An 18110-nucleotide genomic window follows, 5' to 3' on the forward strand; every position below is an offset into this window, starting at 1 on the left:
AATTAAATAATTGATGACATGAAAGATTTATTATAGTAGATTAGGTATACAGAGGGGCTAAATTATGGAATAAATTCATTTCTTTAAAACGGACGATTTTGGAGCAAAATCCCGAAAGAGGTCGATTTTTATTTTTAAATTACAATTTTTTGGCATATATGACGTGATCCATCTGAGCGTGATGACGTAATCGATAATTTTGTTAATGGGAATAGGGGTCGTGTGGTAGGTCATTTGAAAGGGCGTTCAACTCTCTATTCAGTAATATAAACATTAATATCATCAGGTATTTATACAGGGTTGCCAAAAAAAATTTTTGAATTAAATTTATTGGCGCAAAAAGAAGAATGTATGTAATTTATTTATCTCAAAATACATTGTACTGCTGTCAGAAAATAGAAAAAAAGGTTTATTTCATAAATAAATATTTCTTTTCGCTTAAATTAAATCACAAACAGCCTCCCTCCTACCTATTGGCAGTTTGAACATTTAATTTAAGCTAAAAGCAATGTTTATTTGCAAAATAAACATTTTTTTTCTATTTTCTGACAGCAATAGAATGTATTTTGAGTTAAATAAATTACATGCATTCTTCTTCTTGCGTCAATTAATTTAATTCAAAAAATTTTTGGCCTCCCTGTATAAATAATGATATTAATGTTTATAATACTGAATAGAGAATTGAACGCCTTTGTAAATGAGCTACAACACGAACCCCTATTCCTATTTAAAAAAATAATCGATTACGTCATCACGCTCGGATGGATGACGTCACTAGTTTGAAATATATGCCAAGAAATTTAATTTAAAAATAAAAATCGACCTGTTTCGGGATTTTTCTCTAAAATCGTCCATTTTAGAGAAAATGAATTTATTCCATAATTTAGCCCCTCTCTGTATATCAGGAAACCGGCGACAAGCTAACCAATAGTTTAGCAATAATTAAAATGTTAATTAAAAAATTTCGGTCGAAATAATAACCAGAAAGATTATGATACACCAGAATAACTATGATTTTCGTATAAAAAAGCACTATACCTATTCAACGTACCTTACAGGATTGAAATTGGACCATTTGAGCGGTCTCAGGAATGTTATAAAGAAACAATTTTTTGGCTTATAAACAAATAGAACCCCTCAGAAAATATTAGATTAAATTAAATCAAGTTAACGCTGTTGAAAAGGGCACGGCTTCTGTGTCCTTTTCGAAGAAAAACAAATTGAATTGAGTGGAGTGATTCCAGGTATAACCGGTCAAATTTGACCGGCATTTGCGACAGAGTTATAAACAACAGGATTTTAATCTTTGAACCATTAGATACCTTTTAATTCCGGTCCTCTTTATACATACAAATTTTCATATCTTCAAGACACTCATAACAAAAAAGATTTATGTCACTGTCACCAAATTATTTAATTATTGATAAATAATTACTTCCCTCAAATTTTAGTTGAAAATTTTGTTTGGAAAACCCGAATTTTCCGAGGAAAATTTCCGTCGAAGGAAATTGGAATAAATTATCAATGTGCAGAATTAAATTACTGTCAATTTTTATGTGAGTGTTTTGGTTTAAAGTTAAAATTTTCGGAGTTATAGAGCAATAATTAAAAAAAAATCCACAAGGAAAGAAAAGATTTTCCTGTAGGTGGCTGTATACCATCAATCACAAAAATTGGAATAAATCCTTTGTAAAAGGTATAAAATTTATTAAAATCCCTAAAGGGCTACATCAGAACAAAACGTTTTCGATTTTATTACAAAATCATCATCAGTGTAAGATCTAAAAGTAAGTATAACCTATTTTATTAATGTAAAATTGATATTTAATCTCTGACTAAAGTTATACTCACAGTCTGGAAGCTAGCTGAGCCACCAAAAAAATATAGGGGTAATAACCCTTCAAATATAAAATGTATGCTTTACAGATGCATATTTACTTAAAATGCCTTGTGATGGGCAAAAGGCAACAGGAATAATGCCCTAAGGTAAGGTATTTAAATTCCCAACATGTGGGATGCAAAAAAAAAAAATTTTTTTTTGCATCCCACATGTTGGGAATTTAAATACCTTACCTTAGGGCATTATTCCTGTTGCCTTTTGCCCATCACAAGGCATTTTAAGTAAATATGCATCTGTAAAGCATACATTTTATATTTGAAGGGTTATTACCCCTATATTTCTTTGGTGGCTCAGCTAGCATCCAGACTGTGAGTATAACCACTTGTTTTAAACCTTAGTCAGAATTTAAATATCAATTTTACATTAATAAAATAGGTTATACTTACTTTTAGGTCTTACACTGATGATGATTTTGTAATAAAATCGAAAACGTTTTGTTCTGATGTAGCCCTTTAGGGATTTTAATAAATTTTATACCTTTTACAAAGGATTTATTCCAATTTAAAAAAAAAAAAGATTTCGGAGCGCTAATTTGTTTATAAACAAAATAGCACACTTTCTGTGGACTTTGCACAGCTATATTACTAATATAGGAAATCTTAAGATTTGATTTCAGCATGTTCTGCATTAAAAAACTGGTAATGAATTTTCCTTGTTTTTTACTAATTTTCCCAGATTATTACCTTACATCTTTCATTGAGTTGATGATTCATGTTGTGGACATTCTCAATTATTATATTTCTAATTTAATACTATTCTATCTAATTCCTCAAAACAAGCAAATTTCAATTAAACCCAGCTATATTATAATACCTTTTGCTTTAGTTTTCCTTGCAAGAAATAAACAAAACACATCTAAACTAAACCTAACCTCGCTTTTGGCCATTCATTCATCTCCGTGTCAAATAATTTCGACAGTCGAAATTATAATATCAACACCCTTTTTAAAGTCGCTATTAATTTCGATAGTCGCTATTTCATGACGTCACTTCGTTAGTTCAACTAAAATCCACAAGGCTCGCACAATCACATTTCAACCGTCGCCATATTGAAAGCGATTTGTTTTTGGTCGAAATTTGATTTAGAATCAGAGCCCTGAAGAGGTGGTATGACAGCTATATTAGATGATATAACATCACAAGAGGTGGGTGATAGAATAAACAGGGCATGTCCTACAAAGAGAAGAATAATATAATATATTATATTATATCAAGTAGAGTATCTCTAATTGCAGTAACTCCAATTTGAGAAGATTTCACGTTTGACATTATTATTCAATTAACGAATTACCTAATATTCTCATTTCATCACAATTTTCATATTAATTATATGTACTATTAATTTAATATCATAAATATAATTTATAAATTATATTTACGACATTATACAGTACATATATAAATTAATGTTAAAATTGTGTAAAATCAATTGTTTTATAGTTTGGGGTTTAATAATTGAAACATAACCATAAAATTAATAAAAAAATACGCCTACTTAACTCTCATAAAAAGCAAATAAAACCAGGACAAATCGAATGCTTTAGAACTCAACCACTTATCACCCCTTTGCCTTGCTAGTATCTACGCAAAATTAAAGATGATTTCTAAATATTTCCTTCTTTTATTAGCAGTTTACCTGGTATCGATTGTGACTGCTGACACTGACGAAGAGCAATTTAATGTATTTATGGTAAGTAGGTTCTATTTAGTATTGTTACAACTTTTTCAAAGTAACTTTATTCAAACTCAAATACAATATAAACTTTAACAAACTGACAACTGTCGACTACTAAATCTGAATTACAACTGAACCATAGAATGTCAAACACATAATGTTTATATAGTTTTCTGACGTTCTAGATGTCACCAGACATTTCTGGGTTATTCCATGACATCCAGAATATTCTCGTACGTGACTACTTCTTCTTTCACGTCGAGGGACTCTTTCTATGTAGGAACAATCTACGGAACTGTCATAACACTGCTCCCTCCTTTATAGTTATTCGCCTCGAATAACTGGTCTATCAGGGTCTGGTTGAAGCCAACAGGGTGGATCAGTTCCATGATATGGGGCTAATCTCTCAATGTGAACTACCTTGGGTTTACTTCTCGCTGAAAACTGGATGCGGTAGACCAGATCATTTATTTTCTTTAAGACGGTGTACGGGCCTTCCCAGTTTCGTTGAAGTTTCGGACAAAGTCCTTTCTTGCGTGTGGGATTGTATAGCCATACTGGATCACCTCTTTCGAAAGTTGTCCCTGTAGCTTGCACATCGAACCTGGACTTGGCTTTATCACTTTGAAGCTTCAAACTTTTACGAGCAAATTCGTGGACTTTTTCCAGTTTTTCTCTTAAGCTTTCTAGGTACGTCAGGGATGAAGGTTCTTCTTCACAGGTAGGCAATTTTCCGAAAATAAGATCTTGAGGAAGCTTCATTTCTCTTCCGGTGATCATCATTGATGGAGAATAACCGGTTGCTTCATGTTCAGAACTTCTGTAGGCTAACAGGAATAGAGGTATTAGGGTATCCCAATCTTTTTGATTATCAGCAACAAACATTGAGAGGTATTGACAAATAGTTCTATTATGTCTTTCGATCATTCCGTCTGATTGTGGGTGGAGAGGCGTAGTTCGAGTTTTCTTAATACCCAAGATTTTCATTAATTCTTGCCATAATTCGGATTCAAAATTTCGTCCCTGATCAGAATGCAACTCTAAAGGAACTCCATGTCTTGATACGACGTGTGTTATGAATGCTTCTGCTACAGTCGTCGCTTCTTGATTAGGAAGAGGTGCAATTTCAGGCCATTTTGAAAAATAATCCATTGCAACCATTAAGTACTTGTTACCTCTCTCTGTCGTTGGAAGTGGACCGAGAATATCAACTGCAAGTCGTTCAAAAGGCTCTCCGGAAAGATATTGTGCCATTTTACCACGACTTCTTGTTCTAGGGCCTTTCCTACCGTTACATAAGTCGCATTTCTTACACCATTCTTCTACATCTCGGCGACAATTGATCCAATAAAATCTGTCTCGAACCCTGGCCAGTGTTCTTTTTACCCCAAAATGTCCTCCAGACAGGCTGCTATGAAGTTCTTGCAACACACTTTTAATGTGTGATTTTGGCAGTACCACTTGTTGAACTATACGTACTCCATCGGGACTTTCCCACTTCCGATATAATAGACCATTCGAAAGATGCAAAGATTCCCATTGAGCCCAGTACGCCTTTATAATTCGACTATATTTAGATATTTCCTGCCAAAGAGGTCTTACTCCATTTTTAAGCCAATCTCGTATAACTCTTAAGTCGTTATCTTTCTTTTGACTCTTCTTAATGTTTTCCAGAGAAATCTGGTCATTATCTTCTTGCTGTTCAACTGTGGTCATCCGCAGACTAACTTCTTCGGTTACATTCTCTTTTTGTGCTAGCTGACGTTGGTTTTGAACTTGTAATTCATTTAATGCATTTTGGTATTCTTGCAATTGTTTATTTAACACATTCTTCTCTTTCATCAGTTTTTGACATTCGTTTTCTAGATTGGACTGTGTAGTTTTTGCATTATTTTGAATTACCTTACACTCTTCTTGCAATATTGTCACCTGTTCTCTTAATCTTTCTATTTTATTTTTGCTAATCGCTAGTTGTTCCTTCAAATGGCTAACTTCAAATTCCAGTGTATTTTCTTCCTTTCTATGGTCAGTTGTAGGAAATCTGTTTCTTAGTGACCATCTACCATCATTTCTAGTGAGACTTTGCGACAGGCTTCTGGATGTCGAACTAGGCGACCTTCTGATCTCATTCTTGTATTCTTCTTTTCGTGCTTGGGATCGGTTTCTGCAATTGGATTTTAGATGTCCCATTCTTCCGCAGTTAAAACATCTTCTGTTTTCATTTCGAGGTTTTTGTTGGATATTTTGTAGTAAGCTTAATATCTGGGATAAAACTAGTTGTTCATTATCTGTGGTTGTGACTTGCTTATTTTCTGTAAATCTTATTTCTTTTAATTGTGGAAGAGATCTAGAAATATTTTTCGCCGCTTCGTACTCCTGAGCTGAGATTAGTGCTTTATCTAGCGTTTTGTGGTGTTGTAATCGCAGAGCCTGTTGCATTTCGATATCATGCAGTCCATCTATGAAAGCCTGTATACCGATTTGTTCCAGAAAATCTCTTGGTGCCTGAGGATATGCCAAATGTAATAATCTTTTAATATCAGCTTCAAATTCTTGTAGGCTCTCGTTATGTTTTTGATACCGAACTTTAAGCTGACTTTGAAAAACCTGCTTCAGATGTTGTTGGCCATATCTTGTTTCTAAAGCTTGAACAAGTGAGTCATAACTAGGTGAATCCTGAGGAAGAAATTGAAGGACGGTTGCTGCCTGACCTCGAAGCGACACCACCAAGGAAGCTGCCATTTCTCTTTCAGTCCAGCCATTTGCTTTAGCTGCAGCTTCAAATTGGAAACGATAAGTTTCCCACGCTGTTTGGCCATCAAACGTGGGTGGTTTTAAAATTTTGCTACTTCTAATTATGCCTGGATCAACGATGGAAGAGGAAAGGGCTGTTTGTTCGGATTCGACATTAGTAACTGAAACAATATGAGATAAAGAAGCTTGGGTATTAATTTTGTTTGCTAACTCTACTATTTGTTTTTCTAAACTATATTTCAAATCGTTTTGTTGCTGCTTTAAATCGTTTTGTTGCTGTTCTATTTTATTTTCTAAATGATTTTGTTGTTGGTCTATTTTGTTTTCTAAATAATTTTGTTGTTGTTCTATTTTATTATCTAAACAGTTTTGTTTTTCTTCTAATATATCTATTTTATTAGTAATTCGACTTACCTCTAACTGAAAATGCTCGTGAATTTGGGACAAACTATTCATAATTTCTACCTCTGCTTGTCTACGCCTCTCCTCCTCTTCTTTTCTAAGCTTTTTATCTTCCTCTTTCTCTTCTTGCCTACGTTTCTCTTCATTTTCTTTCTCTTCTTGCCTACGCTTCTCTTCATTTTCTTTCTCTTCTTGCCTACGTTTCTCTTCATTTTCTTTCTCTTCTTGCCTACGCTTCTCTTCATTTTCTTTCTCTTCTTGCCTACGTTTCTCTTCATTTTCTTTCTCTTCTTGCCTACGCTTCTCTTCATTTTCTTTCTCTTCTTGCCTACGTTTCTCTTCATTTTCTTTCTCTTCTTGCCTACGTTTCTCTTCATTTTCTTTCATTTTTAAAAACCATGCTGGTGGTCCGGATGTATCCATTTCCTTCTCAACTTTAGATGATCTGGTATTTACCATAAACAATTCTCAATATCTTCTTCAATATCTCTTAAATCCCACCGCTGTCACCAATGTTACAACTTTTTCAAAGTAACTTTATTCAAACTCAAATACAATATAAACTTTAACAAACTGACAACTGTCGACTACTAAATCTGAATTACAACTGAACCATAGAATGTCAAACACATAATGTTTATATAGTTTTCTGACGTTCTAGATGTCACCAGACATTTCTGGGTTATTCCATGACATCCAGAATATTCTCGTACGTGACTACTTCTTCTTTCACGTCGAGGGACTCTTTCTATGTAGGAACAATCTACGGAACTGTCATAACAGTATTAAAGCAAAACCTTTCAATAGAGACCACCTTCGTGGAAAAAGAATTGGTCGCTAAAGGGAGTGGTCATTTAAGAGAGAACATAGGAAAGTTATAGCAATTGATCTGCATTTTATGTTTTTTATTTACAAACTAGCTGACCCGGTGAACTTCGTTGCACCTTAGATAATGTGTCATAATTAGATAATGTGTCATAATTTTAATTCTAGATCAACTGGTCGAACGCAATTACTAGAGGTCAATAACTCAAAATCAACTCCTTGAAAATGAATTGCTCGAATAAAAAAGAAAATTTTATGTTCAAATATTTATTCACAATAATGAAAAATTTGTAGGTATATAAGAGAGGTACATTTAATAGGACAAATTATGTGATATTCCACGTATATAATCACAGATATTAATTTGTGGTTCATAATATGTAATTGTTTGTTAAACGCAATAACCTATCAACACTATCTCTATATCTTCTATGACCATTTTGAGGTTGTTTGCCACTTTATGGATACTCGTTCTCAGAGGCATCTTTCAGTGCATCACAGTTTTTCGATTTCTTTCTAACGCATTAAGTTGGAAGTGACAGAAAAAAGGGTCCGTTCGTGATCACAGTTTGTTATAACATTTATTCTAATTGTTGATAGATGGCGCTATAATCGAACAAAAAATGATTTACGAATAGAAAAAGAAAATACCATTTTATAAATGCAATAAACACAATTGATTTGTTTTTATACCAAATTGCAAATTAAAGGGTTAAACTGCAATACCCTTTTCATATTTGGCTGATTACGATTCTGACAACTGTCACAATTAACTTAAATGTCAGATTATAATAAATGTGTATTATCACGGACCTTTTTTGCGGTCACTTGTGACATACTGAAAAATGCCTCTGAGAAAGACCACACTGTTCAATTTTTAGTTCATTTAATTTTTGTTCTTGTTCTAGAGCGGAAATAAATTTCTGCCGTTATTTTTCTTATATTTACAAAACTCAAACATATTTAAGATTTATAATAAAGATGTTTTCAGCATAAATTAATATACGATTATATACGTGGAATATCACATAATTTGTTCTATTATACTATCTTTCTTATGTCTATATTTTCTACTATTGTGAATAAATATTTTAGATATACAATTTTATTTTTTATTCGAACAATTGACTTCGAGTAAATGTGGCTTTTCGGCAGTTGCTTTTCTCTGTAATAATTGTATAAACTCTAAAAAACGTAGGTGTTCTACAAAATATTTTATAGAAAATTCCGCACCTGTAATTTTGAACCAATCAAAATACGTTATTTTGACAGATCACCATGGCAACGGAGGTATTTTATCGGAAATTTTTTGCTCGTGGGGTACCCAACAGCAAATTATAGTGGAAATTTTTTGACGTTTACAATAACAGAACATTTTTGACAGACTGGTTTTTATTTGTTTACATAATTTAAAATAAAACGCCAAAAAATAATTTTCTATCACTTGTAGTTACTCAAAACTTATGTAAAATTGAAGAATATACTATTTTCTATCTTGAAATGGTATTCCCATGCAACTACAATGAGTAGAAATTACGAATTTGAAAGCCTAAATAATTGCTGACAAAGCTATGGCGCGCTATTAATCTGTTCATGCAGCTTTGGATTTTCAAATGCAAATTTGGTGTGGAATTTTCTTACCGAATACCACGCGAAGTCAAATTAATATCCGGAAATTTTTTTTTGATCATGAATATTTTTAGAAAATTTCAAAATATATCTAAGAAGAGTAAACTGACGGACGGACCTATTGAGACAGAGAGCGAAGTGTTCTTGCGCCAGTTTTTTGGGGAAAAATTATTATTGTAGCAGAGATACACGCCTTCGCCAAAATTTTGATTATTATACCAGAGATACGCCTCCACCAAAAGCATCCGCCAAAATTTTGATTATACCAGATATGCGCCTCCGACAAAACAACAAAACTTTGATTATTATACCAGAGACATGGTACTTCGGCAAAATTTTGAAATATTTTTTGTACATTAAAAATAGTAATCGAAAAATTAAAAACTTCATAATTTCACGGGTGTTAGTACAATTTTCGCTCATTCTTCTCGTGTGCTTAATTAATGACGTCTCTCGTGCTCTCGTGTTGTCCTACGGGCTCGTTTTGTTATCTCGGAAACTAATTGAGCTAGAGAGACGATTTGTATAGCGTTGGATAGCGAAGCAAGGAGTCTAATTGGCAAATTTCATAAAAATCGGCAAAGTAGTTTCGGAGCAGTATGGCAACAAACACTGCGAAAAAGAATTTTGTATATATAGATGTATAAGTATTTAAATGGCTATTAAAAAATAACAGTTGAAGATAAAAAAGTGAAAATTTAGAATTGTATGTACATTTTGGTTCTACGTCGTATAAAATTAAGAAAAAAAAAATTGGCCAAAAAAATTTAAAAAAAAATGGGGGGGGGGGGCAAGCCCCCTTTCCACTTAAGTAGACCGCACCACTTCAGAAACCATCCCGGGTTCATGCACAACAACTTTGATTAAGGTCATCATACGATCAAATGCATAGTTTGCGAGTCTATACGGAACATACATACATACATACAAACATTCATTTTTATTTATATAGATTAAATATAATTTTAATTAATTGTGATTTCAATTTATCAGAAATATAAATGGACACAATGACTTTAATTTAGGAATAGATTTAACTTACAAATACTAACTCTAATAATATAAGGAATAACTTTTTTTGGACACACTGTATGATAAAATTAAAATAATCGGAAGACCAGATCTTAGTCTTGACCTTCGCGGTCGAATGACATATTGCTTGCTACATCTTTCCTGTCCTACTGTAAGGAGTAGAATACACTTTGACATGTGGGTATACAGACGACTACTAAAAACAAGCTGGGTCGATAGAGTTAGAAATGAGGTCCTTAGACAGCTGAACCACACAACATAACTGGTCAAAATACCTATACTCTGGGCTAATTAGCAAAATTCATGGAAAAGTTATTTACCAGCAATTTTATTGCTGAAATCGAATTATTCTTTTTCTCATGATCATCTTTCAGTGCGTCACAGATTTTCGATTTCTTTCTAACGCATTAAATTGTACGTGACAGAAAAAAGGCACGTCCGTGCCGTGATTACAGACATTTACAACATTTATTCTAGTTATTCTAGTTGTCAATAGATGGCGCCATAATAAAAAAATAATTTTTTTTAATTAGATAATAATATTACAAATATAATCTGTATAATTTATAAGACTATACAAATCAAAGAAAATACCACTTTATAAATGCAAGAAACATTTGATTTGTTTTTATTTCAAATTGAAAATAAAATGTGACAACTGTCAGATTGAACTAAAATGTCATGTTAGAATAAATGTCATAAATGTGTATTATCACGGACTTACCCTTTTTCCTATCATTTGTAACGCACTGAAAAATGCTCATGAAAAGGACAATATAAGATCCTATATATTGTTCTGAAGCTATTTCCTTGTGGCATTTTTATAATTACGTATTTTTTATGGGAAATAAGCCACAATTTTACTAAAATTTTACGAAACGTTAATAAATTCATTTTTTAGTAAAATTGTGGCTTATTTCCCATAAAAAATACGTAATCCTATATATTAATAATATAGGTATGCAAAGTCCGCAGATAGTGTGCTACTTTTTTTATAAACAAAATGGCGCCGACAAATCGTATTTTTTTCAATTATTGCTCTATACCTCCGAAGATTTTAACTTTACAACAAAAACACTCAAATAAAAATTCACCGTGATTAAATTCTGCACAGAGATATGTTTTTCCCGATTTGCTCCGACGAAAATTTTCCTCGGAAAACGCGGGTTTTCCCAACAAAAACTCTAATTTTCAAATAAAGTTTTAGGTCAGTAATTGTTAATCAATAATTAAATAACTTAGTGACATCAAAGCTTTCTTGGTATAGATTGGAATTCCAGAAGCCGGTGAAAATTAAACAAATATTTTAGCAACAATTCAATTGTTAATTAACAATTTACGATCGCCATAATGACCAAAATAATCATGATACGTTGATCAAACTTATAAAGATTATAAATATGAGATGCTTATTTAAAATTTTATCGACAAAATATAAATTTTTCGTTTTTTTGTATAATCTTTAAATTTTGAAAAAAAAAAAATAGTTATAATACGCTGGTCTAATTAGTAAAGTACAAATAAATAGGTATGCAAAGTCCGCAGATAGTATGCTACTTTTTTTATTGACAAAATGGCGCCCCCAAATCGTGTTTTTTTTTCAATTATTGGTCTATAACTCCGAAGATTTTAACTTTACACGAAAAACACTAAAATAAAAATTCACCCCAATTTAATTCTACATAGAGGTATGTTTTTCCCGATTTGCTCCGACGAAAATTTTCTTCGGAAAATGTGGGTTTTCCCAATAAAATCTCGAATTTTCAAATAAATTTTTTGGGCAAGTAATTATTTATCAATAATTAAATAACTTGGTGAAATAAAAGCTTTCTTGGTATAGATTATAACTGCAGAAGCCTGTGAAAATTAAACTAATATTTTAGCAACAATTCAATTGTTAATTAACAATTTACAGTCGCAATAACAACCAAAATAATCATGAGACATTGATCAAACTTAGAAAGACTATAAAGATGTGATGCCTATTTAATATTTTGTCGACAAAAAAAATAGTTATAAACAAATTAACATTTCTCAGAAATTGTTTATTATATTCTAATTTTAAAAAATACTTAAAATGCGTATTTCAAAGGTCTTGAAAATGAATGCTTTAAAAATTTTTTCCAACCATTTGCAAAAAAGTTATGAAACAGCAAAGTAAATATACGATTGCTCCGTTGTTTATACTTTGTTTTAATTATTTCAAAGCTTAAAAGTGAGTCTGTGGTACAATCTAACTACTCACAAAGAATATCAAATGTTAGTTCAATGGTTATATTTTAATTAAAAATTAAAAATACATTTTTTTTGTAATTTTTAGCGCGAAAGTAGGCTTGATACAGAGCCGGAGCTAAAATGTTCACTCGAAGTGACTGACACGCAGCATACATAATACTATAATTTTATTTATTAAGTGTACGTCGCGCGGCGATCGTCGTTTAGAGTGAAAATTTTAGCTACAGTACTGTATTAGTCTACTTTCGCGCGTGTAAAGTACAAAAAAATATATTTATAATCTTTAATTAAAATATAACCATTAAACTAATAATCGATATTTTTTGTAAATAATTAGCTTGTACTCTAAACTCACTTTTACGCTTTGAAAGAATTAAAAAAAATTATAAACAACGTTGTCATCGTATGTTTACTTTGCTGTTTCATAACTTTTTTGCAAATGGTTGCAAAAAAGTTTTAAACCATTCATTTTCAAGATATTTGAAATACGCATTTTAACTATTTTTTAAAATTAGAATATAATAAAAACTTTCGGAGAAACGTTAATTTGTTTATAACTATTTTTTTTAAACATTTAAAGATTATGCAAAAAAATAAAAAATTTATATTTTGTCGACAAAAAGTTAAATTCTTTATAAGATTTCAAAGTTTCATCAGTGTATCATAATTATTTTGGTTATTATTGCGACCGTAAATTATTAATTAACAATTGAATTGTTGCTAAAATATTCGTTCTATTTTCACCAGCTTCTGGAACTATAATCTAAACCATGAATGCTTTTAAGTCATTAAATTATTTAATCATTGGTAGATAATTACTTATCTAAAACTTTATTTGAAAATTAAAGATTTTGTTGGGAAAACCCGCATTTTCCGATGAAAATGCGGGTCTATGCAGAATTTAATTGCGGTGAATTTTTATTTGAGTGTTTTTGTTGTAAACTTAAAATCTTCGGAGTTATAGAGCAATAATTGAAAAAAACACAATTTTCGGGTGCAATTTTGTTTATAAAAAAAGTAGCACATTATCTGCGGACTTTGGCATATCTATATTATTAATATATATAATCATAAGCTTCGATTCCAGCAATAAAATTGCTGGTAAATAACTTTTCCCAAAAATGGCCTATTCTCCTATAATCAGCCCAGACTACTAATAAAGATACACAAGCTGGAATATTTCGATCATATTACGAGACACCCTAAAAACATGATCTTTTACATCTGATCATTCAGGGCAAGATCCAAGGTAAACGTGTTGATGTTAGAAGAAGAACGTTATGACCGAAAAATTACCTCTTAATATAGTGTTTTTTCTACTTTCAAAAAGTTGGACGGGTGAAAAAAATAAGATCAAATTATAGAGCGCATTTTTAAATTTTCTTAAAATTCTTCCTTTTGCTCCATGCAATTCGAAAATAAAAATGTTCTATCCCCGAGAAGTGGTGAGAACCACCCCCATGATAAAAGCGCCATAGTATATAGGATAGACTTTGAATTAGGAGATTGAGCTTTGGGCTACTCCCAAAATTTCATTACAATCCATGCAGTAAAATGCAAATATTGTAAACTATTAATTTCTCAGAAAAATGGACTAATTTGAAATGAAAGTATGACTAATATTCTATTGATTTATGCAATAATCTATAGTGTGTCCCTGAACATTTTCTCAAATGCGGGAATTAATGATGCGTAGAACCATAAAATATTTTCAAGTATACAAGGTGTTTCTAAAATATCAAAATAATGAGTACCTTTGTTATTTTTATAGAATGCCAGAATCTAGTACGATAATGATAATAGATCGGTACGATAAAGTTCTCGGGCGGCCCTTCCGTCCAGCGTTTTTAGTCACTTTTTTAACCATGTTGAAAATGTACCTCATGCTCTTTCATCTGACACCTGTGGAATGGTTCTAAGGTCATTTTTTTCTGACTTATGTTATTGCAAAAAAAAATGCTCTCTGGGATAAACAATTTTAATAAAATTTAAACAATTGAATGAATCGCTTTGAAATTTTTATCACATATTAAGCACCAAAGATCCCTCAGTTGACAAAAATTTCAAAGCTCTACACTAATTTTTACAACAGTTATTGAGAAAATATTTTTTTTGCAATTCCGACCTTTTTTCGCAATTATATTAACAATAAATGAGTATATCAAACTTTGCAACACGTCATTTTAAAGCTTTTTCCATAATCTCGAAGATATTTGTACTAAAAAAATCATGTTTCACTGTTTTCCTTTGATTTGAAGAAAAGGGGAAAATACCATTTTTTGACAGTTTATAAATAAAAATGGCCGCAAGATCCTACGCAGGAAATAGTTACAATTTGTTCCTATACGTATTACCTGTCGAAAAAACGCTTCAGTACCCTGGCTGCTGAAGTGTCACGAACAGGGTATCTTTTTGTCTTAATACCCTGGCCTATGTATATGGGTCATTCCATTTCAAATCACTCAATTTTGGAGCAAAAAAAAGTTTGGACCTCCGATTTGTCTGAAAATTTGTATATAGCTTCTGCGGGACGTAAAAATAAGATATTTAAGGTCAAAAATCTTCTTCTTCTTTTTTTCTCAAAATGTTATTTTATGCGATTTTACAGTGATTTGGTGTTTATTTATACAAATTTGCATTTTCTATCGTAAAGTATCAATGGAAAACATAATATTTTAATAGAAGGGACTCTATTTTAATAGAAGGGAACCTAGGTTGTTAACCTCTCACCTGAGCACATTAACCTTGTGCAATTTCCGAGCAAGGATGACATACATCCACATGTGATAATATATAATCTTAAGACATCGACTTAAGGTCGATTATTATATAGCTTATAATGTAGCAATAATGTTATTTAGAGGTTTTTACACCTTTTGAAGTGGCTAGTTTCAACTACTTGTACACTGGACGTTTACACTGATGATGGTCATTTTGACCGAAAACGTTTTGTACTCCCACTCCCTTGTGGATAAATTTTAAGAATTTTAATAATAAATTAATATACCTACATACAACAGAAGTGTTTACTTCATTCTACGTTGTTTTAACGAAGGTATACAGCCAACTACAGGGTTTACCCCTTTTAAGATATACTTTTGAGTCTGATATTACTGCATGTAACTTTTTTGGTATTGTAATATAATTCAAATCCTTCTAACCACTTAAAGTCCTATCTTTTGGCTATCTGTGGGCAAATTTTCAGCCAAATCGATGGTGATGTATTTTGGAAATGGAGGAAAATGTAAAAAACGGTATTTTAACGTTTTTTACACTATAAAATTTGATCAAAAACTTGTTTTGATTCAAAATAACTTGTTATAATGCCATATAATGACATTTTTGAGTCAGTTCTGTTAAAATATTCATTGATACTTTACGACAGAAAATGCAAATTTGTTTAAATAAACACCAAATCACTGTAAAATCGCATAAAATAACATTTTGAGAAAAAAAGAAGAAGAAGATTTTTTGACCTTAAATATCTTATTTTTACGTCCCGCAGAAGCTATATACCAATTTTCAGACAAATTGGAGATCCAAAATTTTTTGCCTGAGTGATTTGACATGGAATGTACCATATACAAGATAAGTTTCTCTTAAGAAAGTAACATCTATAGATTATTTTAAAACTCTGAATAATACATTTTGGCAATATGAGGTAGTATTGGGCGGAAAAAAAATGAATTTCTCATTATCCAGTGCAATCTTGTGAGTGAGATGTAGCATTATACAGAAATAATACTACTTTTCTATTCTGCTTTATTGCATACCTTTTTATTGGATAGCCATTCCAGAGGTAATTTATCAATGTATCGCCCCCTTAAAACATCAAGGATTTGTGCTTTTGCCTATGATAAGTGGTTCCTCCTTTCATATTTGCACTATTTCTTCCATTAAGTTGGTCACTTGGTACTATTATACACATGTTGACAGGTTCTGTGGGTATCTAACAGTCTTTATTTGTGACTGTTTTAATGCGTTGTTATCAGCTGTTATTATAATCAATAAACATTCTTATGCCTTGTTATTTGATAATAAATACGATGTTTCAGCAAAGATTCAACAAATCTTACCCAAGTGTAGAAGAGGAAATGAAGAGGTTTAAGATATTCCAGGACAATTTGCGCTCAATTGAAGAACACAATCGAAAATTTAAAAGGCGTGAAGTGACTTACAGCATAACAGTCAATCGATATTCTGATCTGACACAGGAAGAAATACTTGCTAATATAACTGGAAAATAGAAAGAAATGCTTTTTTGTCGGACAATTACGATTTTTATTAACATGTATTATTTTATTAAAAAAAATTAAAATTATGACTTTTGTTATCGCAAAATGCTCCCCTCTGTGGCCCAGTGGTAAGAGGTCGAAAGGTCCGAATAGTCGTGAGTTCGAATCTCACCAGGGTCAGAGATTTTTCGTTTATTATAAATTAATAAATGAAAAATAGTTTCTGTCCTTGTTAGACAAGACGAGAACGGCGGGTTCGTTAGAAAAAATATTCCCATGAGATTTTTTTGCATAATCACATTCGTGATTATGCATGACAAGAAGTCGCCCACGTGAAAAGTGGTCTAATTTTTTTAACAATTTTTTTTAATCAAATTGCAAAAATCAAAATTTTTGGCCCGTACAAATTTTTGATAGGTTTTTTGGACCATTCTGGATAAAAAAAATGTTCTCTAAAGTTGATCGTTTTCGAGTTATAAACAATTTAAAATTGAAAAAAACGAAAAATGGCGATTTTCAAGGCTTAATAAATTGGTTAATAGTTATTATTATGAAAGTCAGAAAGTGACTAGATCAAAGTTTCAAGCCCCCCCTACAAGATCCTGAAGAAATTTTTGTCATAATTTTATTACTAAGCTGTTATTTTTAAGTAATAATAATGAGCGCCAGCACGTATTAGGTCGCCGTCTATGGTGAGTGCGAGAGAGATGCCATTCCGGCAGTCCAATGGGGCATCTTACTCGCACTCACATTTACAGCCGCGTCAATACGCTCTTACAGCTTATTGTTAATAATTAAAAATAACAGCTTAGTAATAAATTAATGACACAAATTTCTTCAGGATCATGTAAGGGGGGCTTTAAACTTTGATTTAGTCACTTTCTGACTTTCATAATAATAATTTTTAACCAAGTTATTGAGTCTTAAAAATGGCCATTATTGAGTTTTTCAAATTTTAAATTGCTTATAACTCGAAAACCATCAACTTTAGACAAAAATTACAAGATCTATTGTGTCCAGAATGGTATAAAGAATCTAAAAAAAATTGTCCAGACCAAAAATATTAATTTTTGCAATTTGATTAAAAAAATTGTTAAAAAATTTGGACCACTTTTCTTGTGCATCTCTTTGCAAAGGCAATGACGTAGACTTTGCAAAGTAACAAGACACTTACTCAACACACAGACACTACACATTACTCCCCTGAGTTAGTGATAAGTTATAGTCTAAGAAATCATTATGAAATTGACTGGCCAGTTGGTTGTGAAAACCAGTGCCAATAAAACACAAAACCCACCCCCTGTTATCGCAAAACATAACCTGCAATAATTAACATATTTATTTTGTCCGACTAAATGGTAGGGGAGCCCAAGCGGGGATTTTTGCAGTTACTCGAGCGCGTCAGATTATCACATGGGGAGAAA

General features: G+C 31.8%; 3 protein-coding genes across 13 annotated transcripts in view; 1 reads left to right on the forward strand and 2 right to left on the reverse strand.

Moving 5' to 3' along the window:
• Positions 1 to 18110, reverse strand: part of LOC114326616 (hemicentin-2-like) — a 1177760-nt gene that overhangs the window by 90319 nt on the left and 1069331 nt on the right. The gene's annotated exons all lie outside the window — the stretch shown is intronic.
• LOC126882775 (crustapain-like) lies at positions 3367 to 16772 on the forward strand. Its single transcript, XM_050647795.1, has 2 exons — positions 3367 to 3589; positions 16507 to 16772. The coding sequence occupies exons 1-2, from the start codon at positions 3497 to 3499 to the stop codon at positions 16696 to 16698; spliced, it is 285 nt and encodes a 94-aa protein (XP_050503752.1). The 5' UTR covers positions 3367 to 3496; the 3' UTR covers positions 16699 to 16772.
• LOC126882774 (uncharacterized) lies at positions 6190 to 7321 on the reverse strand. Its single transcript, XM_050647793.1, has 2 exons — positions 6743 to 7321; positions 6190 to 6489 (listed from the first exon to the last, which is right to left on the reverse strand). The coding sequence occupies exons 1-2, from the start codon at positions 7187 to 7189 to the stop codon at positions 6430 to 6432; spliced, it is 507 nt and encodes a 168-aa protein (XP_050503750.1). The 5' UTR covers positions 7190 to 7321; the 3' UTR covers positions 6190 to 6429.

Source organism: Diabrotica virgifera, chromosome 3 (assembly GCF_917563875.1).
Source record: "Diabrotica virgifera virgifera chromosome 3, PGI_DIABVI_V3a".
NCBI classification, from domain to species: Eukaryota; Metazoa; Arthropoda; class Insecta; order Coleoptera; family Chrysomelidae; genus Diabrotica; species Diabrotica virgifera.